A 16,182-nucleotide genomic window follows, 5' to 3' on the forward strand; every position below is an offset into this window, starting at 1 on the left:
TCTGGAGGATAAATAAAAGGCTGAACATAAAAATGCTTTGTACTTTCGTAGTGCACTTAAATATCAGGATGAGGTACTAAAGGCAGATGCCACAGGGCAGGACACCATTTAGCAGTTGCACTGGTATACTTCCAAAGGCACACACAGAGCCTGAAAGAGCCAGGGCAGCTCTGAAAGCCTACCTCCCAGGCATGCACCTCACAAGGGCCCCAGAACCACACCAGAGCAAACTTTGGTGACTTTCTGCAAGGGCACTGTCAATTACCAATTTCCCACAAACTTTGCATTACTCCAAAATAAGGAGGAATACCAAACTGACCGCATACGGCTGTAGGAATTGTCATTTTATCATCCAAGAATTGCATGAATGTGTTTATTGTGGTTACAGACTGGCTAGGTAATTAATAAATTTCCTTCAGGAAAAATAGGACTGTAAAGAGTACCAGGGTTGTTTACATCAAGACAAATTAAGCAACAAGATTAGCATTAATTCAGAGATTATGCCTGGGACAACTTAGTGATACGTCAAACAAGACAGACACATTTAGATAAGATGATGAACGGATTATTGACTGTAATCAAGAAGTTCAGTCAAGACTTCTTGGGCCATTAAGTGCATCCTGGAAAGCAACCATCATGCATATTCTGCACTCAAGATATGTTTATTTTAAATGCAATTACTCGAGGGGATTGCTTTCCATCATTACTTTTTGTACACCCTAGGTCTGCAAGACTACTGCTTGTGAAACTGTGAGCTCTGTTAGACTTACAGAACAGCTCATACCTGGTCCTCCCACCCAGGATTTCATTGAAGAATAAACAGCTAGTCCTGCTTTGCACCCCTGATATCTGATAAGGAACTGGGCCCCCTCAGAGTTATGAAGACTCAACACCAACAACGAAAAAAGAGCTTTTACAATGTCTGACATTTGCATTCACAACTACCACAGCAAAAGCAAGAGTCAAAGTAGCCTCAGCGCAAGGTACTGAAATCAAACCCGAGTGGGTGGTACAGAGGGCACCATACTTCAAAATAAAAAAAGTACAATCATAATTAAGTGCCAGCTGGTTTTCCCCAATGCTTCAGGACTCCTAGTAGCCTTTTGAGCTGGGGTCCTCCACAAGCAGCGACAGAGCCTGTCTATCGCCAGTGCTTTGCAGATAGGCGAGAACAGCTTGTGCTTTGTGGGAAGATGAAAGACAAGTCTCCCTCCAGCAGCCTATTTCCTATCATACCAGGTAGCATATGACAGAGAAATCTTCTACAGAGAAAAACAGTAAGTTTATGCAAAAAGGCCTAAAAATGGTGACTACACCAGTGGTGCCACTCAGGAAACTTTATTGTCAAATAATGCCGATTCCTTGAAAATGAATGCATTTCCAAAAAGAGTTACTCTTCACTTGCTTCCTGTTTTTGAATCAACTTTTTAAGAAAGGCCTTGGAATTATCAAAAGTTTCCACTTTGGCACATGGGAAACAGAGCCTAATTTTCCAGCTCAAGCAATGCTTTCTTTTACAGCTAATATTAAACAGAGAACAGAAATGTAAAGCATTCAGACCATAACTGACATATTTGGAAATCACTGAACTTCCATGCTTTGACTTCCCCAACCCACTCTACCCTCCCATCTTTCACGGTGAACAAATTGCTTTTTTTGGTAGCTGTCCCTGACTTCAGATGAGAAAATTACCCCAGTGTCCCCAAAGTGTGGTGGGCTGGGAAATGGCTTCCTGGACAGCTCTAGCAGTGAGGCCTTGGCACAGGACTTGGACGTAGACAGCTGCCAGCCCCCTCTTGCCCTCTTCCTCCTTCACAGGCATGCCAGCATGCTGCAGAACTGCAGAAGGGTAGATGTGGTCTGTTACAGAGTGGACGTGTCTGCAAGATGCTCAGCCAGAGCCTCTCTGGCACTGGAGGAGTCCCTGCTGCACCCCCTCTGCCAACGCCTCCTGGCCCTGGCACACGGCTGTTCCACCAGGCCAAGCCTTGGTGTCCTTAACGTGCTGATAAAACAGCCAGAGCCCCTCCAGCTCCCTGTCCCCTGTGCACAGCCAAGGCAGGCCTCTCCCTGTGCCCTCAAGGGGACAACAAATGGATTTGCAGTACTGCAAATAGGAACAACTTAACTTCCATCTCCTCCGCTCCAAATTTTTCCATCTGAAAGCCCATATGGCTCAACTTTTAATTACTTTGGCTAATGCTGTATGTAGTAATTCTGTGGTGAATGCTTAAGTGTTTCATTTCTGGTTTCCAGGGCAACATTACATCAGATTGCAGACAGCTGGCTCCACAGCCCTAAACCATAGCAAATTGGCCAAAGCTGATGCACAAAACTCGCGCTGGTTGAAAGCGAGCGCAGGCCTCGGCCGGGCTGCCGGGGACCCAGCGCAGCCTGCGGGGCCCCTTGGCGGGGCTGGCTGGGCGGAGCCGCCCTTCCCGAGCGCCTTGGAGCAAGTGCATCCCTGCATCTGCAATGCTCTCACGGTGAGGAAACCCGCCAGCTCGGAGAGCTTGGCTGCACAAACGCGCGAAGGACTGCAGGGAAACAGGGAATATATTAACAGCATCTGGAAATACCAAGAACTGCATGCAGAGGACTGCAGCCACCACGTACCACACGGCTGGAAAACTACAGAGAGGCCAAGGCCCATACCCACTGCCCAGCTTTTCGCTGCAAACAAATGTGGCCACAAACAATGAAGATGCTGTCAAATCCGTAAGAAATCAATCCCCTCTGCCACCTCTCGCATCCCTTCACCTTGGAAAACTCCCTACTTGTGCACCTCCAAAGGCCATGCTTTGCATCATCTCATACGTAAGATCAAAGAAAAAACCTTTATGCTCGGGAACAAACAGGAAATTAGCACACGTACTCTGACATTCTAGGGGGATTCTAGAGGAGCTCTCTATAGTTCTGCTCCTGGCACCCTTCTTGCTTTCTCTCCTGCTTTTCTCATGCAGGCTCTTTGGTGCTGCTTGCTCAGGAGGCAGGGCACATGCCTTGCTCTGCTGCTCTCTAACATCCAGCCCATTTCACACGCCACAGAAATAACAATCTTAACCTCCCTCTTTGAGTTAGTGCTTCACAGAGAGAGAGGGAGAGTGAGACAGAGAAAACTAACATTTATTAGCGTACTTGGAATTAATTGGCAAAATGTAAACCAGAAGTAAGTAGCTAGCTTTTGACAGGACTGTTTGGAAACACTACAGGGTTATAGCAGCAGCCCTTAAAAACAGGCAAAGCTTGGTAGCCATGTCCCAATAAAAATGTGCAAGAAACACTAGGACAACATCCAGTTAAAGCTATCATAACTGATTGATTTGCTTCAGCTCCATAAAAAACCCCAAACATACATGACATTTACATGAAGCCATTTAGAGAGAGGTTAAAATTTTACAATTTGCTTTACGCCCAGTAATAGTTCAGCCCCAAACTGAAATCTCTTGGAAATCTTCCATCTAAGAAAAAAGGAAATCTTTTAATATCTGATTAAGCTCAAGCTGCAATTCTTTTTTGCTACCAGACAATTCTTGTTCAGCAAATTGGGGCAAAAAACTACATTTAGATTCACTGACATATCACATCACATCCCCCAGCCCTGGCTAGCTCACCTCAGAACTACAGGCTCTATAGTAAATGCAAAGGGACTTTGCTGTTCCCTTTAGGAGATGTAGCTACACATGTCCTTTCTTCTTTGCAGCAGGCTTTACATCTGCCAAAAATCCCAACCATTCTAACTTGAAAAAGTTTTTATTAAAGATGCCTGGATAAAGTCAGAGACAGAAAAAGAGAATAGAAAAGAACTTAAAAGCCCACGGAAAGGAAAAAGAAAACTGAGAAAAGCTATGCATGCTGTGCTGTGCCTAAGAATAACCACAAAAGCCTTTTCTCTTTCTCCCTCTCTGAAACAGGAGGCACATCCTCTCCACATCATGCTACATGCTCAGTGACTTACCAGCTTCGGCATTTATAAGCCTAAAGCTCAGTTTCGAGTATTTTCCCCCGAGTCCTCAACCGCTGTCAGCTTTGTAACCCTAAAATTTAGGAGCAGACACTTCTTCTTTAGTATTGTATTTGCTCGGAATCCTGCACACAAAATGCCTCTTCTCTGGAGTCACATTATCAGACACCAAACTGGCTCCGATTCCAGTGCTGAATATGTAAAGAAGAAAAAAGCGTGATGCTGGACTCAATTAGCTGTTTTCTGCTCACTGATTGATTCCCCCAGTTACTCGCTAGCTGCATAACTTGCAAGAAAGGCATAAGTCATCAGCTCTAAGCAAATCTTCTATTCACCACAAGGAAAAAAGGGAGTGTTGTACATGGCAAACAATCCCTGTTTTCACTGACGAAGGCTTGCTGACCTCTTGCTGGCCTCCAGTTCCTTAATTACTGTCTATGGAATTTCAATGAAAGAAAAAAATACAGAGAATCTCTGCAAAGTGAGGATGAAGAGTGACCCTGCAACACCACCACTAGAGTGGAATCTGTGTCTATAGGAAATATAACTTAAGCCCTTTACCAGGCATTTTTTATTTTCTCTTTTTTAATTCTTTTGACAAAAATCCCTGGAGAATTTCCCTTTATGAAGGACTAATTTGAAAGAAAAATAAACCTTGCTTGAATATTTTTTAACTTGGTGAACTTAGATACTTTTTTTGATCTTTCCCCTCAGTTTCAGTGCTAGAAAAGAACATAAATAAGAACTAGAAAGAGAAGTGCTGGTCCGTAATTAGCTGTGTTGTGGCTTTAGGAAGTATTGTAGCGCTCCTTCCAACTTCCCCGCCTAGGCTGGGCTCTGATCTCCCTTCCTAAGAAACAGACTCTGAGATGCTCAAGTACACTGGCATTCCTTTTACAGGCAACCACACCTTATCCCAAACCTCACAAAAAATCCAGAAGTTGGACATTTCTTCTTGGAGCACAAGAAAACAAGGACCAAAACTGCTACTAATTGGGAGCAGTGCTGTCCAGGGGTGGAAAGCAGTAGCAAAGGCATACCCCAACAGCATCCTCTTTAAGGCAAGGAAGATTCCCCTCAATCAGGACCACACTATCAGTGGCCTGTTAATCTCGATTCACTGCAAATCAATCACATTCTGAAATCATAGCTGGACTAAACATCTATTCCCTTTGATGACTGGCTGATTTTAATGAGCCCCCCAGTAAAATAGCCCTTTTCAATTTCTCCACCTTTGTACTAGTTACTGTACACAGCTTTTCTACTCTCCAGCCGTCATGTAAGATAGATTTACTAGTGTCCTGTAGTTGAGTCCTTACCCTTAAATTACTTCAACCCCAAAAGCCTGATGTAAAGCCCTATGGAAAATTCTAAGCTTCAGATAAAACCAGCTAGTGTTCTCCAGTTTCAATAACATACAAGCCCACATCAAGTGAAACATGACAGCGACTTCCTTGAAATGTATCCCAGATTCCCTTAAAAGTTCATGGCCATGAGTGAAACTGATTTAAGTTTGGGGCTTTGCAACTTGAGTTTTGAAGGTTTTGGGTTTCATTAACAAAGTTTCACAGACCTCTAATCCTTGCAGAGGCTGTTTATAGAAAACTGCAGGAAGCTAAGATGTGATAAGCTGCATCACATCCTGAAGTTAAAAATGATGGCCTCCAAAATTTTAAAGAAAATTAACAGAGGTCATAAATATTTTTTTGCCCAAAGCATGAATTGCAAGGGCTGTGCAAGTCTGAAATGTGCAGTGTCAGCCCCCGTAGGTAACCATGTCTGGGTTTGGTCTGTGATTACTTATAAGAAAATCAAAGGAGCATCCAACGGCTACTTTGGTGAGAGATATATTACACATTAGCTGGTGACGACACTGCTTGCTGAAATCAGTGGGAAATATTTGTCATAAGTAACGAGAGCATAAAAGTTTAATTCTCCCAGGAGGTCTGTCTTGATACAAGAATAGCTGCTTAGACAAATTCCTCTCTGTTAACTGTTTCCAGGTTTTAGCTTAATTTTGCAAAGCGCATTGCCGACCTTTGTATCTGCAAGCCAGACACATTTCCTCATGGTGAAGCACTCCTCTCACTGATTAGCATAATTAATTTTAATGACATTACAACTGTACTCATGTACCACTTGTCATAGGTATATGTAGCAGAATGAAGCTCTGTATTACATTATTCTGTATCTGTTACAATACATCATTCTTTTCCAATTCGCCCGCAGACTCCTCTATACATGGAAACAAAAGTCTTTAACAAGACTCTCTCAACTGAATCTTGTGTTTTGGCAAGGCTATGAAGATCCAGGGAGAACTCCTATTCTTTGACATAGGCTGTACAATTAATGAATGGAGTACTCCACTGGAAACCCACCTCTCGACTTCTTGGAAAACCAAGGGTGAAACAGCAATACATGAAACACAGCAAAATTCATATCAGAGAAACAAAGGAAAAGAATGAGAGCCCTTTAGTGAAGGCTGTAGTAACTTAAATTACATTCTTAGAGTATCTACAAACAATCAAGCTGTTAATGTTACCATCCAAAGCATGAGGAAGGAAACACCAGCATCAGGGAAGGGGGACAAGGGGTAACCAATGGGCAGGCAATTAAAATTTTCTGTTGTACCACAAGCAAAGATTATTCAGCCTGGGTCTGCCAAACAGGGCAGTGAAACACATGGCTTTTGAGATTCCTAATTCTTGAACTGAGCAAAGCTTTGTTCTAATTTAATAGGCTTGGTCTCAGAAAAGATGGGAGCAGTGAAACCACATTATGGATTATAGCATCTCCTGCTGGCTGATGCATGGAGAACAGGAAAAAGCTGGTACCACACCCCCACCCTCTAGGTAATAAGCAGAAAAATTAGGCAGCTGCCAAAAGGCAAAAACAGTACAAAAAAGTGAACTAGTATGTTAGAATAAATATTAAATTAATTTGCCTTCCCACCTCCCATCCTCCTCAAACACATGACCAAACATTTTGCAATAAAGTAAGTCAATAGGGCTTGTCTGAATGCAGGCAAACAGAAGTGGTTATGAACACGCCTAACTGCAGCCACTGCTTGGGTGTTACTGTAAGCTCTGAGTCATGACAGCAGGAAGATTTTCTCAGAGACTTTACAACAGAGGAGAAACTCCTATTGGCAGTGAGCAGGAGGTTTATTTGGGCTACATTACTGCCAGCTGCTCAGTACAATCCTGTAGTGACAATGTTTAGTCCCACTAGAGATACATACCTAGCCAAGCTGTATCTGATAACAACAAGGGTGCATCTTGCATGGTAAACAATACTTAAAGAGGTGACACAGTTTTATTCTTAAATAGTTTGCAGCAATTTCTCCTGCAAATTCTGAAGTGTTCTGGAAAATTTCAGAAAAAGTAAGTAAAAAACTCCTTAGAGTGTTCTACAAAACCAAATACAAACACATCAATGGTCTCTTGCTTTGCTATCATCACTCCCCAGCATTGACCTTAATTTGGGTTGTGTCATGGGAATGGTAATGATGATTTGCACTTCTCTCATGAAGGTTTTTGTATTACTGTACCCATGGGAATTCCTGGTCTTAGGCAGAGATAGAGAGAGGGGAAAGATCGTAACAAAACATGCTGTAATTCTGCTACTAGCTTTCACCAAGAGGTGCTGGACACAGTCCCTGTGATCAGTGGAAAAGGAGGGCAGCCAATGCCTCCCAGGACAGTCCCTGTGATTGGCACATAGCGTGGGAATTCACCACTACCATTTTGAAGCATGTCTTATTATAGGTTCTTTCTCATCATAACTGTTACTAAGCACTGACAGTATTACAGGAATTTGGGTAGCAATAATAAATACACCATCCAATACAATGAGGCACATCAGTGCCTTTCAGGAAATCTTAACAGAAATTGGGTCACTAGATTCTTTGGAGCAAAGATGAAAGCTCTGCATTCATTCACAGCCATGCTCAGCTGCAGCTCCCCTCTGTTACTTGAAAGAGCATGCACGGCCTGGAGGCGGCAACAAGCTCTCCAAGAAGAGCTAAAACACAGAAATGCTCTTCTACCCTTTAGCCTTTCATGGAAAAGAAACCTTACCAAAAATGGTGAGTCCTGGGATAACAGCAAAACCAGGGCTAACACTTCAAAATATTCACATTGCTTCAAATTAAATACTACTGTTTAAAGTAAAACAAACCTCATCATACTCTACTCTCCATGGATACCCAATGCTGATTCCCGATATGCATGGACTCTGAGCTTATTTCTAACAAATTTAACTGATTATACCAAACAGACTTTTTCCTGTTTATGCTTACAGTCCTGTATTATGAGCAATAGGAATGTCAATCAATGGCTAAAAATTTTAAGAACCCATCAGTACTATGAATAAAAATAAATTTAAAAATAGCTGCATTTAGAAAACATCCACATACTGAAATATAGTATAACCCTGAATAATGTGGATTTGCTGTAATTATGCTTAGATTTATTCTTGAGGTAATTGGTGCTAGAAAAGTTACACTTTCATTATTTCTTTTCTTCCTATTCTTCACACTTACCAAACAACACAGTAATGACAGTCATGAGTCAGAGATAATTATATCAGATTTAGTCTTTTGGCAGAGTCAAGTTTGTACAATGGGTAACACAATCCTGATTCAACAGCTTCAGCATCTCTGGGACTGAAATGAATACAACTCCAAGTCCATTCTCATCTGTTACTCTGCCTTTGATGCTTGTAGCAGACACAAACCCAATTCTGCACAGCCTTTCAACTTTTAGCCCCATTTAACCACTTGGTAAAAAAAAAAGAAATAATAATAAGAACAGGAGCAACAAATGACTATCCCAGTCCAGCTAGAGCTATTGCTGCGTGGACTCAATGCACTGCCATCTGTTAAAAAATGGATTGATAGAAGACGGAAAAAACAGGCAACACCAGCGGGAATTGTCCCCAGCACTGGCCTCACAGCAGATGCAGACGTGCACAGCCTACTTACAGGTCTGCACCACTGCTTCCACTCTCCTCAGAGAAAACAAATTGGGGGCCAGTTTCCTACTGGTAATGTAGTGATCCTGGGAAAAGAAGTGTTGGGAGGGCAGGGATGTAAAACAGCACTGCAGGCCCCTCCACTGCCCACGTGTGGGCCATATTGTTGGAGGGAGATGCTGCTTTTGTTCTCCCCACTCCTAAATATTACGGCCTCTCTCCTGAGGCTGCTGAGGCACATCTGGTAGGGGGGGTCAGACAAGCATGGCACAGCTCACTGTAGCACCTTTCAAACGAAGGCCAGCTACACTACCTAGAGGTGTGCTGGATGGCTGAGCATTACCCGCTGATCGAAACCAAAATACAGACGATGAGACCAACAAACCAGTTTAGTCCAGAGATAAGAGAAGTTGTAATTAACCTGCATCTACAGAAACTGACACTGAAATTAATTAGTGGTTTGTGTCAGTGTCAGCACATGTACGATACACGCTTCTGTCACAAGCTCCCTTGTGCTTCTCTCCATTTCCCCACTCTGACATGAAACATGCCAACTGGTACAATTAGTGGTCTTTAGCAGAGGGCACAGGAAAGAAACTGACTGACACACTGAACATACTGACTTCTCCTAGTGCTGGTTCTCCAAGCTGGGCTGGAGCCATCCCAGCAAGGGCTCTGTGGATGAAGCAACCCTATTTTAGATGAACTGAGAATGTCAGCCCCCAAAAGTTATCAAATGCGCTTCTATCTTTAAGAAGCATAAAAGGCACCTCAATGTAAAGAAAGAATGTGATACAATTTTGAAGTCCTCTCTTTCCCTGGACGTTCTGACTCCTGAGGACAAATAGGGCCTTATCTACAATCCAGAAAGGGATCCATTTGTAATCTGCACCTGCTTTACATCCCAATGCTTGGCACAAGGCAATGAAAGCTTGTCTAGTGTTACTATGAACTGCTTTCATTGCAACAGAGATGAAACATAAATATTCAGAAATAAACTTGTAAGAAAATGATGAGGTGTTTTAGAGCTTTGATACATCTGACTAAAAAGAAAAACAGTTTCAACTGCATACCCACATTAGCAAATAAAGAACACATATACTTTGTTGTGAAACAACGGGACCACAGATTGAAAGCTAGAAACTGCTCTAAAGTGGCAAAGAACCAAGTCACCTACTGGCTCAGCAACGCTTTTGTTTGTTTATTTGTTTCTTATGAACAAACAAACAGGACATACAATTAACAGCACAGCACTGACATGGGGCTGCCTCCCTTGGGATGCTGACCTTTCTACTCCTCACTCCTTTGTGGTTCATTTTTAGGGTTTAGTTTTGTTATGGGTATGAAACACAAGTTTCCATTTCCTGGTACAGTAATTTAAAAGAGTAGAACCTGGAAAACAGAATCCTCAAATCAATGAGAATCTTTAAATCAACACCAGTTATGTTAGTCATAAACACATGATAGGTATAAAAGCTTTTTTAAAAAGTGGTCTTTTCCTAAAATGGAAAACAATAACTAATGATATATGTACTTTAGATATTATTTGTGTGCTGTGGGCAGAGCTGGCTTGAAAGGAGAAAATTACTTAAAATCTTAGAACACTCCAGACATTCTGCCTTCATTTTTAGATTCTCTCATTGCTTAGATTCTAACTTGTTTTTTGTTTTGTTTACAAAATGATCACACTGTTTCATTAAAAACTGCCTAGTAACAACTTGGCTGTGAGACTGAAAAATAAATAAATAAATTTAAAAAGCAAACGGAACCAGAAGAACCATTGCCCAAGGACTTCAAATTCAAACCAGAAATGTTTATTTCAGGGACTTGTATTTTCAATTACTTTCTGAGGTTATAAGGCAGTGGGCTACCTAAAAGTATGCTTTTAATATATGGAAAACCATCTTTGCTTCATGGCCTATATAAAATGAGTGGGGTAATTTTAAGTTGAGGTTCCAAATACACAGAGTACAAGTCACACAAATGGCCCTGAAACCATTTGGGAAAGAAAGGGCTTGAAAACAAAATCATCTTTGCATGTCTCAAAAGCTGGTCATTGCAGATTAGTAGAGATATCCTTTGGCAAAAAAATCTGGGTGAACACATATCCTATTTCTAGACATACCTGGTACTTTTCATTGTTTGTTTTTCCCTTTTGTTAATTACAGCCCAAAGTCCTTCACCCCAGTTAACCCCAGTTTCATTCTTGTCCACAAAAAAAAAAAAGTCAAGCTGAGTTTTGTTCTAACATGAAGTTTCATTTCTGCAGATGATCTTGTTTTCCTTTGAAGGCAAGCAGTTTCACAGCTTCTGTTAAAGGCAACCGGGACAAAAACCAGGAGGCAAGAGCAAAAATCTTGAGAATTATCTACAGTGACTGAATAGAGATCCCCCACTGAAGTTAGCAGAAAGTTGGTTCAAATCCTACCAGAACAGCTCAGAGAGGCAACCAAGCTCTTGGCTCAAAATGCAAAGATGGCTTAGGAAAAAAATTTTAGAGAAAAGGTGCCAAGTCATTCCTTTAGGGAGGAAATACTGAATCATGTTCAGTCCTCAAGAGATACACACAGCTTTCAGTAAATTCAACACAAGCATAAACCACTACCAGAAGATTTAAGAGAGAAATTCAGTATCCTTCTGAGATTTAACCATGGTAAATGAGAGTTTTAAGGGTTTTATGCTATAGGTACCCTGGACAAAAGCCTTTAGAAGGGAAAGTTCAAGCTATAAATACTAATGAGGAAAAGATCAAGACATCTTTCAGCTGGCTAAACAATCAGCGCAGGAGAGTCAGGATCCTTCCTTCTCTATTCTTTGTACATTTTTGATATATCAGAACAGAGTATAAGGCGACATCACTTCCCCTCTGCTCCAGTGTAACTAAAGATGGGCATATTTTTGTGAACACAAACAACAAAATCTTTCTCTGCCACCAAATATGTTAAACATCTCATAAAATGACATTGCATTCCCTTTTTCACTTAGGAAGGAGGAGCAAACCGGCTGCTGCAGTTAGCAGGAAATTCCACTGACAATAAAATAAATAAATCAACCAATGGTCTCAAAAGCCTATGATTCAATTCTATGGGTTACAAAGAGCTTGAATTTGACAGTCGAATGTGTTCTTCTCTAAGATTTATCTGTGAACTTCCAATTAGAGAAATGAAGTGGAATAAACTACTCAGTGGAAATGAAGATATCTGGAAGGAAAAATTAATTAATTCAGTATGGCATAACACAAAGACTGTCTGGTGCCCATAAAAACAACAGAAGTTAAACAGCTCAGAAGCAAAAACAAGGGAGGAAAGCTGCCTTACTGCTTATGACAAAAGCCACAAACTCTGGGCTATGAGTTTGCTAATGCAGAGACAGAAGTGTTTGAAGGCAGCAGGCAGCTAGGACTTAGCTAGACTCTCATCTAGAATGTATTGTCAAGGGCTAGAAAAGACTGAGGAACTCTACTTGTGAACCAGCAACTTCTCGCTTAATGACCTAAAAGCCCTTTTCTGTGCATTTTGTAACAAGGGGATTTTTGCTGGGGACCACTTGTGTTTCAAAACCTCAGTGACAAAGGGCTAGATTAAAAAAAAGAGGAAAAAAAAAAAAGAGATTATACAATAGGACTGTTGAAGTCTATGACAACAGATTTTGAAGATTTATAATGCAAGTTAAAGATTTTCTGCAGACAGAACGGAGCATTGCAAAGTCAGTGACACATTTGCTATTAAGGAAATTGCCAGGTAAATCAGGATACTTTGGTACTTCAATGAAAGAATTTAAATATTAGATGACACTGGGGAGCTATATCACAATGACAGGTACTTACATTACAATTGGAAGACCCATCAAGTGTCGAGTAAGAACCATCAGGCCATTCTGAAGCATCTACACTGCTTGATTGCCTGTGCTGGGCTTCATACTCTTTCAGCTGAAATTTGAAAAGACAGAAAGAACATTTTCCAGTGACAAGAAGATATTAATCTTCATTAAAATAGCAAGAGTTAATATAATTTCATTTTTTTTCCCCTGTATCGTTGTGGAACTGGGAAATCTGAACTTTTGCACTGCACGTCTCACTTACTCAAAATAAATTGACTTACAATCAGAAGTTCTAAAAATGAGTTGGTTTTTTTTCTTAGAAGAAAATCATCTGTAAATACTGAAATTTGATGAGCTATTGTTAGTAAAACATAAATTACACGTCCCCATCTCAGAGGCACAGTTTACAGTGGACAGACTAAATCACAACGACCTGCCAATTTCCTTCATAAAGAAAATGATCTGCACTAAAGACTAGGAACCATCCTTTGTAATTAAAAAAAAAAACAACAAAACCTCTCCCATTTTCCAGTAAAAGGCTTCAGACAAAACCAATACTACAGGAATCAAAGTGTTGAAAGGATCAAGAACCCATTTTTAAAAAATAAAAAAGGCTGTTGCTAGTAGCTCAGACCACTAGAGGGAAACTCTACCAGTTCATATATGAACTATCTGATCAGGTACACCACAAAATTTTAACAGCAGAGAAGAAAAAGAATTCCCAATATTCCAACACAATAATTTTAAAATTTTGCATTTTTTTCATTATATGATTTCCAGCAAAGCAATATTTTCTTCAGATAATAACATAAACTTATATTCTACAATCAGCTACTTCACGATGTAGTGTGTCAATAAAGATACTTATCTGACTGCCAACCGATCTAAATGATGTTTTCTCTAACGAAGCCCATAGAGAATACCCTGTGTTCCATCACAGTATTTTACACAAAGGTTGTGTTGAAACTTTAACCCTCTTTTGGCTCCTGAGCAATTAAAACCTTGGCCCTATTGCTGCACAAATGCAGTATCTTATAGTTCTTTTTCTTGTGGTTTATTAACATTTAGAGTTTATAAAGAAACCTTTGTGACAGCCACTGCACTTACAAAAAAAACCATATCAGTGTTGTATATCTGACATAATGTCATATGCCAAAAATGGCTAAATATATTTTCTTGAAGGTTATTAAAGTAAAAGGTCACCTTTTTGACTAAGAAACAAGCAGAAAAAATTTTAGCTTAAAGGAAAATAGTAAGAAATATAAGTGTGCTGAATCAAGTAAGGCAAGCTCAGCAAAACCTGAAGCATTTCTATCAGTACTTAAACCTATGAACATACTTGATAAATAAGAGCTAGTACAAGTGAGAGAGATTCCTCTCCCTCACTTTAGACAGCTGCAATGAAAAAGTCTACACTTAAATCTTTTCTCTGATTACCACCTTTTATTGTTAAGGGAGAGAAGCAATGCTTTTAGGACTCTATTAATTTACCATGTACTGGATATCTATTTCTGGTTGAGCTAAATCTCAATAAACAAAGGAATTGCTATCTAATTTATGATACCTATGGCAATGGGGTAAACAGGCAGGCCTTCTCCACCTTCTCCTATGTTTTGTGACTGATATATCTCTATAAACTCCAGACTGATATATCCTACATTCCAAAACATGTTTGTCAAGGATATTGAAGTATGCACATATCATACCCTAGCAAGTGCTTCCTCAATGGTGATCATCTTCTCTTTCACCATCATCATCAGCTGGATCCGTTCCTCATCACTCATTGTGATCTCACTGGCCACATAACCGACATCCTCTCCTGCACAAAAAAGGCAAAAATATTTTAGACACGTAAGAATTCATGCACAGAGCAGGGTACACTGAAACTGGATTTTTCCCAGTGCTCTGAAATCTGGTTGCCACGTGGATCTGGCTGGCCAGAAACAGACCCTCTCCAGAGCAGGCTCATGGTATGATTTCAAAGAACTGAATGATTTTTGAGGTAACTGAGCAGTAATAGGAAGCAAATTAGAACTAAGAAACTAAGTCTGCTTTGACACTGAAAGCAAGCAAGCATGAAAAGGAGAAATAAAAACTGACCATCATCACATGATTATTGACCTTGAAAGATAAGAATTAAAAGAGAAAGTGCTAATGCTGGAAAAGTCCAGCACTCAGCTGCCAGAACCTGCCTGCTCAGGAATGCTGTGCTGGGCCCTTGCAGCTCTCTGCTGTGGACTGGCCACTGCTTGTGATCTGTCCAGACTATCTAATTGCCCACTAAGCTGGCCCATGGTGCCAGATGTATTGGACTCTTCTGGTATGTGCTTGGCATGTCAGCACAGACAATTAGAACTTGCCTCGAGAACCAGCAAGGACTCACACTTAACTGAAAGTGTGCCCCTTTTGGACCTACTAAATGGGCTTTTGTCATCTTTCACAATCCATCTGAACACACACAGACATAGAGAAGCATCTGTTTGCAACATAAGAATCTAACAGATACACATGGGGAAACAAAAATTTTCTGTGTGAAGAGAAATACTTAATGCAATCCACAGCTGCATCTTATGCAGAAGAACTAGAGAAAGACACCTGACTTTCAAGTGGAATGACAGTTCAAGTGGAATCAATCTGATATTTGCACTAGTCACCAGAGGCACTTTTACTACCTTCTTGTAGTGTCTTCTACAATGAGAGGCTGGATTCAAGCCTAAAGCAAACAGGTCAAAGTAACAAAATGCCAAAAAAAGGAGAAACATCTTTCTAATTAAAACAGAACAGTATTTCTCTTATCAAGTCAGGACTAGGGGGGAAAAAAAGCATCTTTTTTATTTACATATATTACTTATAAATATATATTAACTGCATCATTTTGCATGTGTGCCATCACTGACAGACAGGACCAAAGGCATCCCAGCCTCATGTCTGCAGTTTCAAGAATTTGACTTTTCGTTCTGAGCACTGTCATGACGAACCAAACCTTCCAGAGCCACAGACCCCAGCTGCCACACTATAACAAATGCATTTTATTCCTTTGTGATGCTGGCTCCTTACATTTTATATAGATAGGATGTGCACCCTTGAAAAAGCTTTACCTTTTGAAGTCTGCCTCATTAGTCCTTTCTGGTTCTTTCGGAAATTCTGCCAAAAAAACTTATTTTTCTTTTTCCAGTCTGCTTTCCCTAAAAGGAAAGTGGAGTGGGAGGATGAGGGGAAAGGGAAAAAGAATTTTAGAAAGAAACATTAGTTAGTAAATTCTAGAGAAGCTTTCAAGCATTACATTGTATTTTTAAATGAGAAACAAAAATAAAAACCCCTCAAATTTTCTGGTTTTCTTCATTTATTCTGTACTAGAACTATGTTGATGTAGCTATTTCAGGGGAATGCACATTCTTTTATGATTGCCAATGCTATAGAGGACT

The 16,182-nt window shown here is 40.5% G+C and overlaps 1 protein-coding gene across 13 annotated transcripts in view; it reads right to left on the bottom strand.

Moving 5' to 3' along the window:
* SASH1 (SAM and SH3 domain containing 1) overlaps positions 1 to 16,182 on the bottom strand; it is a 535,562-nt gene that overhangs the window by 33,182 nt on the left and 486,198 nt on the right. For 7 of the 13 annotated variants that reach the window (XM_069010417.1, XM_069010414.1, XM_069010411.1 and 4 more), the window contains 2 exons: positions 14,464 to 14,576; positions 12,765 to 12,866 (listed from right to left, as the gene is read on the bottom strand). In XM_069010417.1, coding sequence (XP_068866518.1) covers positions 12,765 to 12,866; positions 14,464 to 14,576 — 215 coding nt within the window. Of the gene's footprint in view, positions 1 to 12,764; positions 12,867 to 14,463; positions 14,577 to 15,855; positions 15,943 to 16,182 lie in introns of all 13 variants that reach the window. The other 6 variants (XM_069010410.1, XM_069010406.1, XM_069010409.1 and 3 more) reach the window with 2 other exon arrangements.

The sequence above is a fragment of the Aphelocoma coerulescens genome, chromosome 3, assembly GCF_041296385.1.
Source record: "Aphelocoma coerulescens isolate FSJ_1873_10779 chromosome 3, UR_Acoe_1.0, whole genome shotgun sequence".
Classification (NCBI taxonomy): Eukaryota; Metazoa; Chordata; class Aves; order Passeriformes; family Corvidae; genus Aphelocoma; species Aphelocoma coerulescens.